General features: G+C 47.3%; 1 protein-coding gene across 2 annotated transcripts; it reads left to right on the forward strand.

Moving 5' to 3' along the window:
* Positions 1-2,964: 2,964 nt before the first annotated feature.
* Positions 2,965-18,572, forward strand: LOC132023982 (serpin B8-like). Of its 2 annotated transcripts, XM_059410090.1 has the most exons (7): positions 2,965-3,193; positions 8,732-8,909; positions 9,966-10,103; positions 12,051-12,168; positions 13,906-14,048; positions 15,365-15,517; positions 17,025-18,572. In XM_059410090.1, the coding sequence occupies exons 2-7, from the start codon at positions 8,742-8,744 to the stop codon at positions 17,427-17,429; spliced, it is 1,125 nt and encodes a 374-aa protein (XP_059266073.1). In that variant the 5' UTR covers positions 2,965-3,193; positions 8,732-8,741; the 3' UTR covers positions 17,430-18,572. The 2 variants fall into 2 exon arrangements, with proteins under 2 accessions (XP_059266073.1, XP_059266072.1); XM_059410089.1 differs by lacking the exons at positions 2,965-3,193; positions 8,732-8,909; positions 9,966-10,103 and adding an exon at positions 11,331-11,399.
* Positions 18,573-19,899: the final 1,327 nt, after the last annotated feature.

Here is a 19,899-nt window from a genome sequence, read left to right on the forward strand (position 1 = left end):
TGGCAAATTTTATTTTTACCACTTAACATTTTGTCTTAATGTGACTATTATTTACATTTCAGGAGTACTGTTATTCAGTCGAATGCCTTACAATTTTTCAACTACTTGGTCATTGTATTATCATTGTTACTTATATTTCACATGCCTCCTTGAGAGAAGAAAAATCTTTATAAAGGTAATATATGGATTTTTAGTTTAAACAAATGTAGAAAGAGTATGTTAGATGTTAGCACCAGGGAAAAGGTGTTAGAAGTATACAGAATTCCCTGGATTATCTTTGCAGCTTTTTTGTGAATCTAAAATAATTCAAAAATAAACACAATAATTATTGTGTAAAAGTGTAGTCATATTAACATCCCTGCCTTTAAAAATATTATGAGGTAGGGGCACCTGGGTGACTCAGTGGGTTAAGCCTTTGCTTCGGATCAGGTCATGATCTCAGCGTCCTGGGATTGAGGCAGCATCTGGCTCTCTGTTCTACAGAAAATATACTTTCTGAATCAAAATTGCTCAAAAACTCGTCACATATGGAATTTATTTCCTTCTAATCTATCCAGATTATGCTCATATGTAACTTCATTCCTAATTTATACTTAATAACTCATGCTCCCTGTGACAACATTGTTTTGTTCTTCTAATCTTTACATTAATATCCTATCATGGATGTGATAGAATCCGATCTGTTCTGTTGTTGGGCATTTGCTGATTTTCTCTGTGCACATGAAAAAAGGATGAATGGGTCATCATTCCGCATAATATTTAATCCATGTTTGTGCGTTTTACTTTCAGTGAAATTCCTTGAAATGCAATTTTGATTCAGAAAGTATATTTTCACAGCAATTTCTTCTTTTTCTTTCTTATTCCACCCATGCTTTTCTTTTTTCATTTCATTTCATTTCTTCTTCTTCTTCTTCTTCTTTTCTTTAAACACAATTCTGGAAGTAATTGGCACCCAATTTTCAGCATTGTTTATAGAGAATAAGAAGTCATGCCTGTCTGACCTTACCAGCATCGGAAACCGATAGTTTTTATACTTGTGAGTTTTATGCTTTAAAATGATAACTTTAATGTGCTCTCCACCACTACTTTCTTTTTGGGAGGTCATAGTGTAGCATAGTGATTAAAACAGTGAACTCCAGAGTCACACAGTTTCCAATCTCCTGTCTGTTGCTCACAGCAGAGCAGCCTGGAGGACTAGAAAGGGTTCCTGGGCAGTGGTCACAACACATGGCATTGGTGGGAAGTTAGGGATCAGTTAACTAATATTAGTTAATCAATTAACAATAGTTAATTATTATTAGTTAATTACTATTTTCCTTTTAAAAAGTCTAGTGTTCCAAATGTGCTGACCTTTTCTGTGATGCTAAGTGGCTGTTACCAGTAGAACCCCTAGCAAGTATTTAAAAAAAAATGCTGTTGACTGATTGCCTTCAGGTAAAGGTGTGTTTTATCTATGAATGTGCAATCAACCACTTTTGAAGGATTGTAAAGGGATCATTTGAGAACATCCATTGGCATGTTTTCTGTCCTTGTGATGAAGTCCCAGAACCTAAGTCAGGTTCGGTGGGGTGAGAAGGTTCGGAGCCGACGACTAAAGAAAGAATTCTTAAGACATCGTTGGTGCAAAAGGTGATTTATTAGAGCACGGGGAGAGGGCCCGTGGGCAGGCGGAGATGCGGCTGCCCCGGGTTGTGAGGGTCGGCACGTTATATACCCTGCGGTTGGGGGAAGGTGAGGGGAAGGGAGGTATCAGTGGAGTTTTCATATGCTAAAGAGGGCCTACAAGGTGCCAGGATGTTCCAGGCCTGCCGGAAGCCTTGCCCTTGGGGCTGGATCAATGTTGTCTCTAGACCAGCCATTAACATTAAGATAGTTGGGAGACTTTTTGGTGGGGTGTCACAATTCTGCTACCAATCGTCTTTGTTAGTGAAATTTAGGACATTTGTAAGCCAAGGGAGACTCCTGTCTAGCAGGATTGTGAGCTCTGCAAGTTAACTATTTGCTTATTGTTCATGGAAGTCAGGGCTGCCTGAGGGATGCTACACATATGACAGAGGGGGAGCGATGGAGAGTGGGGTGGGGTGGGGGCGCAAGGCGCCAGCTTTTGCTTCGTCTTCCGCCAGCCTCCTGCTCCCTCATCACTTGTATGATCTCATTATTAGAAAAAGATGTTAAAACTCTCAAATATGGGCACTTAAAAACTTGCAAAATATAATTTTCTAAACTTCACAAAAACCTTCCAAAAAAAAAAAAAAAAGATTTAGTGGGCTTCTAACTGTTCAAATACTGAAAGTACACGCTGAAAAATCTGGGTTTGCAAAAGCCAATGATTTTCAAGAGGATATATAGATTTTTAATAGTTACATCTCGACCAAAAATCTTTGTACAGTTACTATATGAATGAAAATCAAGTGTCAACGTTTAGTCAGTAGAACCAATGGTGACGACTTTATTCTACTTTAATCAACCCATTTCCTGGGAAGCATTGTGACAGCTTTCAATCCACCTTTAGAAATAAATGGAGTTTAAAAGCAGGTCTTTAAATTATTGTACTTCAAAGTGTTAAATTAAGGTTAAAATAAACACTTATTCAGTCACTGTGACCTCATCAAATATTGAAATTTTTTTGAGTGCAAAAGAATGTATTTCTAATAGTATTTTTTATCCTTTGAAATTTTTATGTTTTTATAGCGTTTGTCATATATTAGTATTTAGCGTATTAGCCCATCTAAACACGAATACTGAAACCGGAGATCGTGCTCAAAACCTGTCTTGGTGGGTGTCCTACCAAAACCGTCTGGAAGCCACTGGCTTTAAGAACCTTTAAACTCTGCTCCTGCTTTTAGTTAATTTCCGAAGTGAAGTCGCGCTGTTGACACTGCTCTTGCGCACACGCACCAAACACGAACACTGCGCGGACTAACCCGGGAAAACAAACCAGTCCCCTTTGCGGAGGGACTCGGCCGACGCCCTCGGAGGTCGCGGCCCAGCCTCCCCCACCAGGCCGCGTGCACGCAGGTCCGGCGGGAGCGCCGCGGGGGAGGCTCGGGCCCCTCCCGCGGACGCGCTGGGTGCCGGGCACTGCGGTCCGCTCTGAGTCACCCGCCGGAAGCCTCGCCCAGGATCAAAGCCGCCGGGAAGCTCGCAGCAAGCTGGAGCCGCCGCCGCCGCCGCCGGAGCCGGAATCTCCCAGGTACCCGGGCCGGGCAGCGCGCGGGTCCCCAGGTTCCCCGGGCGGAGGCTGCCCCGCCGGGAGCGCGGCAGGACGCGGGGCGGGAGGGAGGCGGCCCGGGGGCGGCTGCGGAGCGCGGAGCAGGAGGAGAGGACGCGGCGCTGTGGGCAGGGTGGTGGTGGGGGGTGATCGGACCCGACCGCGGCGGGGCAGCTGTGCGCGCGGCTCTAAGGTGGCTGAGGGCGCGGCCGGCCTTGGCGGCGAGCGCCGGAGCGGGGGGGGGGGGTGTCCCCCGATGGGGAGTGACACCGCGGCGGGCTCACGCCACCGCGCTGCGATCTGCCGGCAGGAGGGAGAGGCGGGTCGCCCGAGCCCGGGGTGCTGGTGCGGAGACGGCTGGGCGGGAGCTTTGGGGAGGGTGCGTGGGAGCCGCCGCAGGGCGCAGCTGGGAGACCGGGGCGCCGCGGGCCGCCTCGCCTGGAATTTCCAGGGCGCCTTGGGCAAGTTGCGGGGAGGTGCTGGGTCAGCGCCACCTCCCGCGCCACCTCCCGCGAGGGCAGGCCCCTCCCCCTGCCTCCTCCCTCCCTCCAGGCTTCCCCTTCCTTCCTTTATCCTGTTTTTCTTCCAGATTCTTTTTTCTCTTTTTCTTTCTTTCACCTGCTCTTTATTGGCTGCTTTTCCCCAGTTTGCGAATATGCTCCCTTGCTGTTTCCACCTGGCCCGCAGCCACAGTAGGTGACTGAATGGACTCCCCCCTTCCCGGGTTCTCCCCAGCTCCTGCTCCCGCGGCTGGGCGAGCCTCTCTCGGGCCCTGCCCCGGGCTTCCGCCCTTGTCTCTTCCTCTTCCTACCTGCAAATACCAGACATTCTTAAAAACTAGGTGAGTTTCTCCTCTTACGCCTCTCTGTACGTTGTAATTTCATCCCATTTGCCTAGGATCTCCCGCAGCCTGGGTGCTCAGGGCCCCCAGTCTCTTGCTCCGGGACTTGTGCCCGACTCAGTAACCTGTCTGGATTTACAAACATCCCTCGGCTGTCTTTGTTGCAGGGATCCAGGCCCTGTACCAAGTCTGCACGTCTCAAATAGAATGTATCACCTTCCTCATTCCATCTGGCTCCTCATATAAATTTCCAGTGGGTCACGGCCGCCCCAAGCATCCATGACCTAGGAGTTTGTTAGAAGATAAACGGAGGCATGTTTAAAAATTCAGTTCATCGGAGCACAGGGGAATTGGAGTGGGGCGGCACCCAGTCTAGCAGGTAGAAAGGATCTCTGAGGAGCTCTTCAAAAATCCAAGACTTAGAAGCAGACGGGAGTGAGGACAAGGAAGTTATAGCAAAAGAGAGGGCTGGGTATTGCAAAGTTATTTTCCTTTAGCGGATGGCAGGGGTCTGGCAGGCGGGTGACCTCACTGGGGCAGTGACCCAGTCCCTCTGGTCCCTCCGCAGTACACAGACCTGCACCATCGCCACCCTCTCTCTGCTGCCAATCCCACCCCTACACCCGCAGCACTCACCTCCCCTTTCACCACCGCACAGGCATTCCTGGTCCAATGTGTGAAAGCCAGCCACCCCTCATCTCCTGAGCTTCTAAGGAGAATTAATTCTGCTTCTTTCTCTGGGGACTTCCGTAGCACTTTGTAAATTTACCAGGTGACCGAGTGCAGGCTGGCTTGAAACCACACGTTTAGGTTTGTTTGCGTTTCTCCAGTGGGGAGGAGGAGCGCCCCATCAGCAATTATGGTCTTTAGTGTTCATTTTCTTCTCTAAACCATGTAAGCAAAGTTCTACAATAAATGTTCTTTGTATAGATTCACTTTTGGAGGTGTCCGTGGGAAGGCGGAGTGGAGCAGGGAGACCACAGGTGGTCGGGGCCCCAGGAAGACAGCAGTGTCTCTTCCTTGGAAGCAGAAGGCATTGCTTTTGCTGCCGACTCTTCTGCCCTTACAGTGAGAGCCTTGGACAGTCTTTAACGATCCGGACTTCTCTCACCACTAAAAGAAAAACTAGTTTAATGCCAATTCATTTTATAGGCTGGAAATCAAACCTTTCCACATTGCTGTGTTTTTATGACACAGTGGGATGGTGTACTGGTACCCAGAGGTATTGTTTCATATTATATTGAAATTTGTATCATATTGAAAGTCCTTTTTATTTTTTAAAAGATTTTATTTATTTGAGATTGAGTGAGTGAGAGAGCACATGAGCAGGGGAGAGGCAGAGGGAGAGGGGAAAGCAGACTCTCCACTGAGCAGGGAGCTCAATGCAGGACTCAATCTCAGGACCTTGGGATCATGACCTGAGCTGAAGGCAGATGCTTAACCAACTGAGCCATCTAGGTGCTGCGAAATTCATTTCTTTTTAGATTTATTGGGCAAGTTCCACTTTGTTTCAGGTACACCCCCTTGAAAGTTTAATGTGCACATGAGACTGGGGGAAAGAGAGTCATTGGGTTATCCTGCTTCTGCTCCTGCCTCTTGACAGGTGGGACTTGGGACACACTCCCGAGGTGCCCGCCTGGTGAGCGTGAGCCAGGGTGTCCTTGCTGTGAGGTAGACGCTGATGGGAAACACTGTGCTACTGGCCAGCACCTGCCCCTGTGGAAATGAACTGAAGGAAGAAGAACGGTGGAAGAAACCAGAAGTAGGCATTTGACATTAAGAGCATTAAAATGTTAAGCTGAAATTTCTAGTACCCTCCTTTGCCTGTGCAGGCAGGACAGCACACACACACACACACACACTCTCTCTCTCTCTCTCACACACACATACACACACACACACCACTCACACTGAGCAGCCTAACCCTAGGCTCAGGTAGGATCAAATCCAGATGTGTTTGTGTCTGTCACCTCCTGGTACCTCTGGGTCTCTTTGGTGCCACCTTGTGGTGGGCCGAATGCCGTGCAGTTTGCATCCCCCTGGCTCCTAGCTGTTTTCTGAAAAGTCCTCCAGTGTAAGGCAGGGAAACTTGAGGCCCGGAGGTGGCCTGCAGGCAGGCTGCACGCTGCATGCTGCTCTTTCTAGTGGGACTTGCCCACTGCAGACGCATGGGCTGTTGCACACTCGCAGCCTGCCTGTTCAGGCCCTGCAGCGGAAAGCTCTGGAGCGAGGGCCGTGAGGACTATGTCCACGAAACCACCTGCCCAGCATAGCATGCTTCTGGGTAAACTTTGTCACTACTGTCCTCTCTTGGTTAATGCTTTATTACTCACTTACTTATTTATTAAAGATTTACCCGTTTATTTGAGATCGAGAGAGCACAAGCAGGGGAAGGGGCAGAGGGAGAGAGAATCCAGAAGCAGACTCACTCCAGAGCAGAGCCTGATAAGACCACGTGGGGCTCCATCCCAGGACCCGGAGGTGGTGATCTGAGCCGAAACCAAGGAAACCAAGAGTCCGCTGCTTAACCTCCTGAGTAACCCCCGCCCCCAAGGCACCCCTTGGTTGATGTTTTAAATCATTTCTTTTAAACCTGAATTTGCCCTGCTTGGAGCTGTTGTAGAGTCTGTATTTAGAGCAGAGCCTTTATACTTGTTTGTTTGACATCACTTTTTTTTTTTCTTCCTAAATCAGAGCCATGGTATGTCTTCTCTTGAAAAAAATATTTTAGGAAGAAGCTTTCAAGGAACCAGTCAGCAATCGGAGAGGCTCTGGTTGAAGCAGTTGTCTCCCTGTCCTCTTCCCGCCCACTGAGTTCCTCTTTCCTCTCCTGACCCCTGAGAAATCCAGGACACGTGCCCCCGCCCTCCCTCCCCCAAGGAAGGCCTAATGAGATACAGACACAAGAATGCTTTAGGAGGCACAGCCAATCTTCTGTGAAACTGAAAGAAAAAGTACCACATGACCATCCACTGGTTGGTAAAACTGCCCAGATGTGTGATGACTCTTACTGGAGGCAGAGATTCTAGTACTTTTGGTATTCCTTATTTGCTGGTTTTCCAAACTGGAATCTATTTTTCTTGTGTAGCTTTAAAACTTGCGAGTTAAAAACATACATGCAAAGAGAGGGGAGAAAAGGATAACATCATAGAAAAAAAGTAGCTTGCAGAGTCATGGGATTATGGGTGACGATTTATATTTTATTTTCTAGAACGTTTTCACCTGGAACAGCAAAGAGACTCCGGGAAACCAAGAGGAGTTGATGAACTTTAAGAATTTATTGAATAGTAGTCCAGGGTTCTAGAAGGCAGAAGAGAAATAAACAATTAATGCAGGACTTGTAACAGCTTGCTGAAATTATAATAATTAAGAGGCTGTAATAATATCTCTCATCTTGGAGCAGGGGGGCCGCTTCTGCTCCTGCCCTCCCATAGAGACTGGGAGGTAAGGGTGCTGTCTTCCTTGATAATTCCATTTTTATAGGAAAGGGTTTGAGGGATTGAGAAACAGGAGAGAGGGTTGAAAACAGGAGAGAGGCTTTCAAAATATTTCTATCTCAAAAGAGCAGAGAAACAATTACAGGGACAAGTTGTCTAAAGTAAATGCTCTAAGGAAAGGGAGGTCATCGAGAGGCAGGAAGGAGTGTGTCTAAAGTCTCTTCAAGGGGTGCCTGGGTGGCTCAGTGGGTTAAACCTCTGCCTTCAGCTCAGGGTCCTGGGATCGAGTCCCACATTGGGCTCTCTGTTCAGCAGGGAACCTGCTTCCCTTCCTCTCTCTCTGCCTGCCTCTCTGCCTACCTGTGATCTCTCTCTGTCAAATAAATAAATAAAATATTTAGGAAAAAAAAAAAAAAGTCTCTTCAAGTTGGGGGAAGGTCAAGGCTGGATCGGTCAGGCTGATCTTGGAATTGATGCCTTTGACTCAAAGTGCCCACCCGATGACTTGAGATTTGAACCTCATGTTTTATTTCCCTGCTTATGGGCTCCCGTGCCTGCTCGCCAGCCCTGTTTCAGCCACTCCACGGAAAGCAGTGCATCTTTTTAGAGTCCTCCTGATTCAAAATGAGCTGTTTTCCCAGTAGCCCATATTTTAGGTCAGATCATCCTAAACCCACCCTTAAAATTTGTTGAAATCCATCCAGTTGATTCCACATGACACGGTGACAGACATGTCGTTTTTATTTATGAAGATTTCTTTATAGTAGGACACTTTCTGGATTATACCAGAGACCCCAAACCGAGGGAGAACTTGCAGCAAGAGTGTGGCTGTGGAATGAGGAGGAATTCAGGCTCTTCTTGCCTTTTGCAGCTCCCAGAGGCTGCCTGCATTCCTTGGTCCTTGGCCTCACGCCATTTTGACCTTTGCTTCTGTTGTTGCATCTCCTCCTCTGACTCTGACCCTCCTGCCTTCCTCTTCTAAGGACCCAGTGATTACACTGAGCCCACCTCTTTTCTGCAGACAGTCTCCCCATTTCAAGATCCTTAATGCAGTCCCTTACATCTGCAAGGTGCCTGATGCTGAGCAAGATAACAGAGTTTTGGGAGGTTCTACGTGGGCGTCTGCGGGGGGGGAGCAGTTATTTTTTGACCACACGCTGTGTCTACCGACGGGTGCTAATAGCCTCAATGACGTAACAGGGGGCATGACTGATGTGCCTCCGTGTTGTGCTTTCCTCACAGACCTTCCCTCATGGACGATCTCTATGAAGCAAATGGCAGTTTTGCCATCAACTTATTGAAAATGTTGGGTGAAGAGGACAGCTCCCGAAATGTGTTCTTCTCCCCTCTGAGCATCTCCTCAGCCCTGGCTATGGTCTTCATGGGGGCCAAAGGAAACACCGCTGCCCAGATGTCCCAGGTAGGCATGCTAGCATTCTGTCCCCCCCCCCCAAAAAAAAACAACAAAAAACAAAACAAAAAAAACCCCACAAAAAAAAAAGTCCCCAAATTTCACCTTTGTTACATTTTAAATTTTGGCTCACGTTAAATATCAAATTGAAATGTAGCTGTTTGAACGAACTTGCTGTTAAATGGGCTCTAGTGTATGATTATACACTAGAAGAAAGCAACACAAATGTGGACTTCCATCTCCGGAATTATTGAGAGGAATTGTATAATCTGATTGATCTAAAACGGGTTCTGTGGGACTTGAGCTACAAAGGAAGTAGTGGCTTTAACCTTAGGGATGTAGTCTTTAACCTCTTTGTTATCTTAAGTTTCTCTGATGGTCTTGTGAGTGTCCCAGAACATTGCCAATGCACATGACTTCTCCATTGACAGCAGGGGTGCGTGGGTGCCCTTTGGAAGTGTCTCTGGGGATGGCAGCTTGAGGGGGGGGGCAGTGGTTTCTTCCAGGTCTCTGGCAGAGGGAGGCTTTGGACTGGAGCCATTGCGAGACAGAGGAACAACCTTAATTTCCACTCTAACTTGACGTAGAAGTCCCAGTCTGGTCTACAGGACTTCTGTGAAATTACTTCAGTATTTGCTGTTGATTTCTGCTTATTCTTGTGTTCCCCGGGTTGTGCTGGATTCATTCCAGCCATCTCTTTGTTCTGTTCTGTTCCGTCTTCCTCCTGAGTTTTCACACCTGCCTTTCTAAGTGGGTTTACACACCAGAGCGACATTTGCCACTGTCCTAAGCAGCTTGATTGTCTGAGAGGTGCCACTGACATCTAGTGGCCAGAGGCCAGAAATGCTGCAAAATGTCTAAGGCACAGCCTAGGCCCTGCCACAGAGTATCTGGCCCCAAATGTCAGCAGTGCCCAGGTGGAAAGGTGCTGTAGGATGGTTAAACCCAATGCCATTGCCTTTCAAGATGGGATCATTTGTGATTTTTAGCACAGGGCTCATTGGAAATAGCTCTTTGTGGGAGCAAGATGGCAAAGTTACAAGTCGTGTCCTTGTCTGTTACCAGGCGCTTTGTTTGAACAGAGGCGGAGAAATTCACCAAGGTTTCCGGTCCCTGCTCAAGGAGGTTAACAAGTCTGGCACTCAGTACTTGCTCAGAACTGCCAACAGACTCTTTGGAGAGAAGACGTGTGACTTCCTTCCTGTAAGTTGTCCTCATGCACTCATGTTAAAAAAATGGCAAATGAGGTAGAAACTGCTGAAGAACAGAGATAAAGTATAATTCTGTTGCTTAAAAAATGTGCTTTGAATTGTACTTTTATAATTCTAATTTTGAATTTTATGATTGCCTCTGAAGTATGTCCTTTTTAAAGTTTTTGTTTTTGTTTTTAAGAAGTTTTTATTTATTTGGGACAGAGAGACAGCACACAGCAGGGAGGAGGGTCAGAGGGAGAGGGAGAAGCAGACTCCTTGCCGAGCAGGGAGCCCAAAGCAGGGCTTGATTCTGGGACCCTGAGATCATGACCTGAGCCCAAGACAGATGCTTAACTGATTTGAGCTACCCAGTCACCCCAAAGTTATTTTTGATAGATCCCTTCCAGATATCAATCTCAGTATGTCTTATCTTCCTGCACGCAGACCTGCCTGCTTCTTCGCCTTGATCCCCCAAGCCTCAGTGACCACATAGTCCTGTGTGTTTACCTGGCTGTCCCCAAGCTCACCTTTGGTTATTGGGTGGTTCTGGCAGAGCTAGTCTCTCAAGGCCTCCTAAATTTGTCCCTTCTTCTGAATCACCACCCCCACTGCCTGGGTCCAGACTCTCACTGGATCTCCTACATCATTATTTTGATTCTTTCCTGATGAATCTCTCCAAGTCCAGCCAGGTTCTTCCACACTACTGACAGAATAGTCTTTTGAAAATTAAAATTGGGCCTTAAAACTGAGGTTTTAAATCTGTGCACTTCCTAAGTACTAAAGCATATAATTCTCAAGTTCTCTGGTCCAGTAAAAGCTTGCCATCATGCAATGAGTGAAGGCCAAAAAAATATGTTATACCCATGCAGAGTGTCACTACCTCAGATTAACGAAGAGATCTGGGCAAAACCAGCTATATTCCTGGCTGGCAATTCCAAGGATTTTTCTGTGAGATTCAGATACATCCCTGTTCTGGCTCCTGTTGGGTGCAACCCCATGGAAGTCACTCGCTCTGGGCTTGAATATCATTGGAGATAATTCTGGGTCTTCTAGAACAGGCATTAATGATCTCAGGAATCTTGATTAATTGATGTTCATTTTTGAATGTCATCCTGATCTTTGGGGACTGTCATTGAGGGTACTGGGGACACAAGGAGCCACCTTCCCATTTTCTCAGTTGCTTGGCTCCTCTTTCTCTCTACATTTTCTTTCTTCTGTAGAAGCTAAAATATTTGAGAACAGGAGATGGGCGGAGGATGGGAGCCAATTGCCAGGCACATTATATCTGACACCAAGTTTTTGTGAGGTGAGTTATCCGGGTTTTCATGTACTGGGTACAGGTACTTCCTGACTTGACCCCAAAGGACATTCCAAGGCTCACCCCAGGCCACTGTTTCCCTAAACCATCCCCCACCACACCCCAACAGCCTCCCATGTGATCCAGGCCTATCACATTCCACTGCTGGAGGGACCTATAGGATTTCTGGATGATCTGGTTCCCCCAGGGAGCCTCTCACTCATTCACAAAGCTCAGACATCATAGCTGGTGTTGGTGATATCAAAACGGGTCAAAGCGAGAGTCCGGGGCAGACGTAGAAAATCAAACCGGAAGTCAGCGTGGAGCGGAAGTGCTCGGCAGGGAGGGAGGGGGCGGTTCTGCGCACGCGCACCGCTGGCCACGTTCTGGAAGCTTGTGGGATCTGTGTGTCCCTGCGCTGTTCGTTGCTCTCCGCGGACCCTGAGCCGCCTCAGGGACAGCGTCGCGTCTTCAGCCCCCGGTGCCCGGGCCCTGACACGGGGGTCCCGCTCGGTGGCGGCGGTCGCCGCGTTGTTGTCATTCCTTTGAATGAGCCTTCAAGTGCAGGCCGCCCCGCACTTGAACCCCGCACGGGTTCAGAGAGGAAGTGTTTGCGCTCCGGTGCGAACTTGGCTGAAGAGGGCCCGCCTGTGTTCGCAGGCCTTCAGGGAATCCTGTCAGGAGTTCTACCAGGCCGAGCTGGAGGAGCTGTCGTTCGCTGAAGACACAGAGGCGAGCAGGAGACACATCAACGACTGGGTGACCGAGAAGACGGAAGGTGAGGCGCGTGCGCTGCGCCGCGCTTGGGGCGTTGCGGGGCGCAGCCCGGATCGGTGCGGGCGCGACCTCCGCGGCGTCGCCCGGTGGGTGTTGGCGGGATTTCCAGGCCAGCGAGGCAGTTCGCTTCTATTGCTCGGGTTCGTGAGGTCGCGGAGTGCTGATTTCTAAAAGCTACGTAAACCGACTCTGAGGGTTTCAGACCCCCTTCCCTCTGGAATGTGCTGGAAGATCCCCCAGAAGGCTTCCTGTTTGGGACTGGGCAATCTCCTGTCTGAGGGGAGGGGATGAGAGCCCTGGTCATGCCCTGAGAGCAGCATGACTTTCAACTTAGGCTGTGGTTGAGGTGGCCCGGCCTTGCCCGTGAGCTCCCAGTGGCCACGAGCGCAGCTGGTTTTATCTGCGGGGCTCGCCTCCCTCGGTCACCCGCTGCGGCCGCGTGTGCCCTCAGAGCGTGACCTTTGCTCCAGATTCTGGAACTGCATTTCCAGAATGGAAATGGAGCCTGCAGCCTCCCTGGTCCGGACCATACTCTGTCTTACCAGGAATATTTCCGCCAGTGCTTGACTGAGGTACCGAGAAGGGCATGCTTTTAAGCACTCAAAGCACCTAATACAGTCTAGAGACTTCCAGAAATATGTGTTTGTGGTGCGTGGGCGAGGGAGGGGGCGGGGGAGAGTTAAATCTCTTACTTCTTCCTGTGCTCACCTAGCACGCTTTAGGACATCCGTTCAGGCTTTAGGGTGCACCCACCCTGTGTCCGTCTCAGCAACGCCCACGATCATACTGAAAGCCAGTAAAGTAATGGTCTTCGGAAGGGCAGAGCTTTTCATGTTTTCGTACATTGTATGTGCAGTCGTCCCTCGCTCTCCAGTCGATCCAGCAGTGCTGGGTCCCCCAGGGAAGCCAGAAGCTTCTCCCTACATCACTCGCTTCCTCTTCATCAGATTGACTGCCAGCATGTTGCCCCATATTAGAGCCACAAGGGACATCGGGGGTCACCTTGTCCCCGGTCTCATTGGAGAACTCAGTTTGGGCCCCTCTGTTGTACCCCTGAATTCCTTCCCGCATTCACTGCCTTCAGGAGGACTGCCCTCACCCATTTACAGGTTTGTAGTCCTTCATCCTTCGGAAGCTTCTCCTTACCTAAATGAGATTTGAAGGTTGGCGTGGAGCAATGCTTCTCAACCAGAATCAGCCCCTACGTGACATTTGCCAACGGTGAAGACACTGTGGTTGTCCCAGTTGGGGAAATGCTACTGGCGGGACATCCTACAATGCACAGGACATCCCCCACAACAAAGGATGATCTGGCTTAAAATGCCAGTAGCTACATGGTTGAAAAATTATGGCACTGAGGTTGGGAAGCTTACAGTTAGAAGAAATAAGACTCGCAGGCCCTTGTCTCAGCTCAGCCGCTTGCCCCCCTGTGTGACATTGGCAAAATGTCAGCCAAATGCTCTGACCTGAATTTCTACATCTGTAAATTGAGGGTAAAATGAGAGTTGACCTGCCTGCTTCAGGACTGCTGTTCAGGGACCAGCGGGGGTAATCCACACTGCGTGCGTGCACAGCATTACAGCCTACGCCCTGTTCCTCAGGCCTCTGGGAAAACAGGATTCCAGTCTGGCTGGCAACCAAATCAAGCTTCAGATGTCAGGAGAGTTGTTGGAAAAAAACATCTGTTCCCTTCCCTTCTCCCCCACGTGGCAATAAACCTCTCTCATGTTCTTTGCAGGTAAGATTTCAGAGATCCTGGGTGCTGGGACCGTGGATCCACTGACTAAGCTGGTTCTCGTGAATGCCATCTATTTCAAAGGAAAGTGGAACGAGCAGTTTGACAGGAAGTACACAAGGGGAATGCCCTTTAAAGTCAACCAGGTAGGGAAATATTGTTCGGGAGTACTGCTAACTTCAAGTAATATGCTGGGAAGGATTATGAATGAATGGAAAAAATAATTTGTTTTCATACTATATTTATGAGTGAATTTCATGCTCCCTATGTATCTTTTATTGGAGAGGGGAAGAGAAAAGACAGTTGTGTGTTTGCGTCCTTGCATCTTCGGCCATATTATTTGGATTGAAAGAAAATTTCTTCCAACCCTTGGAATTATGTTTGTCTTGTACCGTTGCTATCTCTATTTACACAGACACCTTCTTACAATGTCAGTGACAACTATGTGTATATATTGCCTGATAACTTATAGCCATACAGTTCTGAACACAAGAAAAAAAGTGTTAACAGATGTTCAGGCAAACTTTGTCTTTATTTTTGGATCTTTTTAAAAAATAAAAATAGTATATAATGTGCACGAGATAATGATTTGATATAATTCACGTAGAAATAATAGCTTTGGTCCAGCCAGTTAGCACACATTTTCCTCACATGGTTATCATGTTATTTTTGTGATGAGAGCACCTGAAACCTGCTCTCTTAGCAGATTTCTAATATTCACTACAGTGTTAGTAACTGTAGTCGTCATGCTGGATATCATGACTGATTTAGAAATCATCAGATTTCTAAACTTAGAACCTAACTTTAAAAACGCTTTTGTCCCTTCACTTTAGGGTATGATGATGGTTGGCATCAAGAGCACTTAGCTTGAAATTTGACTTCCATCAACCTGATGATGGCATGTCGCACAGAGATTTAAAAGTCTACATTTGACAAAAGCTCTAGGATCAGTGGACACTACAAATCTTGTCAAGGTCTTCTCTCCAAGAAAACCAAAGATATAGCCAGTTATATAACTGAGCAACTTTTCACAATAAAAATAGAAGTCTCTGTGGCTTACCCATCTCTTCTTACTGTATCCTTCAGCCCCCAAACCTGACTATTAGTTAGTTCTCCATTTAACTTGGATAAATAATCTTAAATTATAAGGTCCCTGGGAGTGCTTCCCAACTACATCTCCTCAGAGGAGAAAACCACAGCTTCTTCCAAAAATAATGTGGGGTATTATGTCTGTGTCCGTCAGTTTTATTCTCGCTCATCGGGTCATGGTTGATCTGCTGGGACAAGAGCACGTGGGATTCCATACTAATATGTCACAGTGAGCATTTCGCCTCTGTCAGCAGAGTACACGGAAATAACAGTTCTCTCACATGGACCGAGGGCTTGTGCAAATGAGATTTAGCTCATTTTCTGTAAGCCGTGCTCATTTCTCAGCTGATTTTAATTCCGTATTTTTCATTAGGAGAAAAAGACGGTGCAGATGATGTTCAAGCAAGCTAAATTTAAAACGGGGTACGTGGCTGAGGCGCACACGCAGGTGCTGGAGCTGCCCTACGCGGGGCAGGAGCTCAGCTTGGTGGTTCTTCTGCCGGATGACGACACTGAGCTCGCCGTGGTAAGCCCTGGCTGGGCGTCTGAGAGTCCGTGGACACGGGCTCAGCTCATGTTTTCCTGTCCGTCTGTCCGCTAGCACGTGAGGAATGTCCGCTTGAGGGTTATTAGGAGTCCTGGGTGAGCAGCATGTTATGTCTAGGGTGACCATGGGTTTGCGTTTCCGGTGAGTGGGCATCCGGGAGTGGAACTGGTGGTGAGCCCCCGTCCTGATGACGCTAGGACAGACTTCCGAACTTCTAAGAACACTGTGCCTTATTCTGACGGGAGGGGCTGGTCGAGTCCCAATAATGGTCGAACAAAAGTGCTAGACAAGGAGAGGGATGGATCTGGGCGGTGCTTCTCAAGCAGTAATGTGTGTAGGACTCCGCCAGGTGGCCTGTTAAAAGGCAGTTTCTGATTCAGGCCTCGAGGGCCTGGCATTTTGCATTTCTGCCCACATTCCAGGTGGTACAGATGCTATTGGTCAGGGACACACTTAGGGGGGCAAGAGTGTCAAGGACAGGTGAGGAATATTCCTTAGACAGGAGGAGAGCGATCTCTTCCCACGACAGAAAAGCAACAAAGTTCAGGGTGCGAGAAAGTCAATTTGTAAGGAGGTCAGGGCCAGTAGCGGGCTTGTTAGCAGGCTCTCTGGGGCTGGAGAGTGGCCTTCGTCGTGGTGTCTGGCTGAGTGAGGCGACTGAGGGTTTAATAAGTGGCTCTTGCCAGAGGTACAGCCAGCTCCAGCACACGGATGCACAGGATGTCAAGGGCAGGACCTGGCCAGTTTCCCTGGTTTTCTATGGAATCAGAAAGCTATTGGCATAAGTCAAGGGTGAGATCTGTCATGGCTCCTCAAAATGAGAAGAGTCTGGGAATTCGAGCTAATATCCAGATAGCCATCCATGGAGAAGAGCTTTCACCTGGGCTGCTGGTGGTGAAGAGAAGAGGGAGAGGCAGTGGAGGTTCCTTCTTCCTTTCTTTCTTCACTGTGTACGGATGGACAGAGTGGTGGGTCTTGGAGGTTTTGAAGTGAACGCCAGGGAAGGCAGAAGATGAACAAGAATGCCAGGAGCTGCAGCGTTGTTGAATTCTCCATCTCCACTCTCCCCTCCCCAGAAGCCACATCCTCCTTCCTGTTTGGATAATCCCTGATTTTCCTGCTCGCCTGTCAGAGTTCTGAGCCGTGCTCTGTTTCTTTTTTTTTGTCAAACAATCTCTAATTCACACTAATGTGCATCACATGAATACAATCTCTTGGTTATGAGAACTTTCCAAACTATAAACATTTGAAGTGAGTTTGGTACAGGTAATTAAAAAATCTCTTCTCTCTCTGCATTTTTTTTTAAGCTGTTTTCCTTTTATATCCATAAAACAGCGAAAAAGATGAGAATTTGAGGGAAAATCTGTAGATTGTCTAGGACCAGAACTCCTGTCATTGTATGTCCTGGGCGGGTGGGGAGCTGAGTGGAGAGAAGGGCACCAGGTTTGTTGTTTATATTTTAAGATTCAATGACTATTTTTTTCAGGTGGAAAAAGCACTTACGTATGAGAAGTTCAGAGACTGGACAAATCCAGAGAAGATGACTAAGGATAAAGTTCAAGTTTTCCTTCCCCGATTGAAGCTGGAGGAGAGTTACGACTTGGAATCTTTTCTTCGAAGTTTAGGTATGACTGATGCGTTTGAGGAAGCCAAGGCAGACTTTTCTGGAATGTCAGCTAAGAAGAATGTGCCCGTGTCCAAGGTGGCACACAAGTGCTTTGTAGAGGTGAACGAGGAGGGCACGGAGGCGGCGGGGGCCACAGCTGTGGTCAGGAACGCTCGGAGCATCAGACACGAACCAAGATTTTGTGCAGACCACCCTTTCCTTTTCTTCATCACACACCGCAGCACCAGCAGCATTTTGTTTTGTGGCAGGTTCTGCTCTCCATAGGGAGGTGCAGTCACTATAAACACCCTCCTTTTGCTTCTGCCAACCTTGTCTTAATACAGATTCCTGGGACTCAACTGGTGTGGTGGTTTGGATGCCCAAACGAAGAGTGTGCATCTGCAAAGTCTGTGTGAATGTCCTCACCGGGGATTCCACAGCTGCTGAGGAAACTGAGGCATCACATGTGTGCAGTTTGGGGTGGAGAAGACTGTGTGTGTTCTGGAGGGTTTGGGCAGCTCCTCTTTCTCATTGGCTCTGCCCTCACCTGCCTGTGAGAGGACGGCCTGCTCCTCTCAGAATCTGTTCTTGTCGTTTGTGGGCATCTGGAGGAGCACGTCAAGGATCCACATACCCGCCCTCTCTATGCATTCTCATCCTGCAGTGATCTCAGAGCTCTGTCTCCCTCCGCTGCCAGGCTCCTGTGGAAATGCCAGAGCCCAGTGCCACTGCACACACAGCCAGAGGTGAACGCCCTGATGGAAAGCCTGCAGCCACCCTGTCTCTGCCCTGTCAGGATCCCACAGACTGTCCTGCATGTCCCAAATCTCACACAGTCCTTCATGGAGACAACTCCTTCAGATCTTCTTGCCATAAACCTTCAGGCCTGCGCTAGGAGGCAGAGCTCCGAACAAGCCATGCCCTTTAGTCTCCTCCATGCCCTCCTCGTCTGAAGCACCGCCCCCTCCCTGCCCCAGGACCTTCATGTGAAGCACCTGTCAGGACAGCTGACCCTCTATGTAAGCCACATACAAGTCATGTGTGGCTCCAGCATGGCCCTCCCTACAGTATGTTTTTTTTTCCCCCTACGGTATTTGTTTTGGCTTAAAAAAGGATTTGTATTTTGGTAGCAATTTAGAAACTATTGAAAAGTACCAGAGAACACTGAAGTCACCCACAATTCTATCACTGTGAAATCAATACTAATTATAGTTAATCCTATTCTGTGTATGCAAATACAAACATTATAAACATTTTAGCATGTTAATTACAGACTTCTGTAGCTATTTCTACCCTTACTTGACATAAACTCTCCTCAAGATAATTATCTATGTCATAATTTGATATGTCAAATTGTATCTCTATATTTTCTATTATTGGATCTACTTTTAGACAATTCAGATAATTAAAATTATATACTCTTATGAATATATTAAGTATTTGCTCACATTTTTAATATTTTAAAAGAAATATTTTGAATGATACTGTCAAGATAAAAGTTGGGGACCTTTTGCGACTGCTTCCAAATTGGTCTCCAGAAAGTTGTCCTGGTTTACAACCTCCCCACCTAAACATGACCCATTTATACTACTGCTAACTGCTGCTGGCTATTTTTTTTTTCTATGAGTGTTATATCCTGACTCTGTTTTGGATTCACAGTTCACAGTCACGTGAACCATTCATATTATAGTTCTTTTTGCTATTTTTTAAAAAGATTTTATTTATTAGAGGCAGCGAGAGAGGGAACACAAGTGGGGGGTGTGGGAGAAGGAGAAGCAGGCTTCCTGCTGAGCAGGGAGCCCTATGTGGGCTCAGTCCCAGGACTGGGATCATGACCTGAGCCAAAAGGCAGATGCTTAACAACTGCGCCACCCCGGTACCCCTATATTACAGTTTTTACTTAAAATTCATCAATTTAGAATATGTTCTCTGTTAGGCCACATTCATCTCAGGGATCCTACTTTCCAAAGAAGACTTGGCCAAAAGTGAATCCACAGGACTCGAAAGTCTGCATCTTTTACTTTTAATCTCATATCCACCTCATACTAAAATAAATAAATAAATAAATAAATAAATAAATAAATAATTATACCTTTGTTGAGATATAATTCATACAGAATAAACTACATACTTAACATGTTCAGTTTGATAAATTTTGACACATGTAACACCCATGAAACCAAGGAACCAGTGGGCAGGTACCAGACCATGGGAGGCCCATCAGAAGCAGACAGCCCTCTGAAGTCTGAAAAATGACCATGAGCTAAGAAGACCTCTCAACCTTTACTTCGACCTCTTGTCTTTCCAAGTAAAGGAGACTAGGGGTTAGGGGGAGATCCCTCTGTGTCAAGGTCAGAGTTCAGTGGTCTCAAAATCTTTGGGCCGGTGGTAGAGCAGGAGTTCTCTAGTGAAGTAGAAATGTTCTGTACAGCTGAAACCTGGCCCAGATGGGGGTCAGAACTGTAAAAGTCCTAGGAGGGACTCTGCATTCCAGGCATAACACTAAAGGAACTAATATGAAAAGTGATTATGATAACAGGACCCATTTCCTAGACTTGTCCAGAGGACTTAATGGTTATGTAAAGAGGCTGGAACAATGCCTAGTGTGGCAGTACCCAGCATGTAATTGGTAACTATAATTATTAGACAAGACTCAATTGCATTTTCCTGCATTTAAAAGCAATAGTTAGAAAGTGTAGTTAATTTTACATTAAAAAATATAATGTGCTCAGTTATGATAACTTGAGATGAGCAA

The sequence above is a fragment of the Mustela nigripes genome, chromosome 8 (assembly GCF_022355385.1).
Source record: "Mustela nigripes isolate SB6536 chromosome 8, MUSNIG.SB6536, whole genome shotgun sequence".
Lineage (NCBI taxonomy): Eukaryota > Metazoa > Chordata > Mammalia > Carnivora > Mustelidae > Mustela > Mustela nigripes.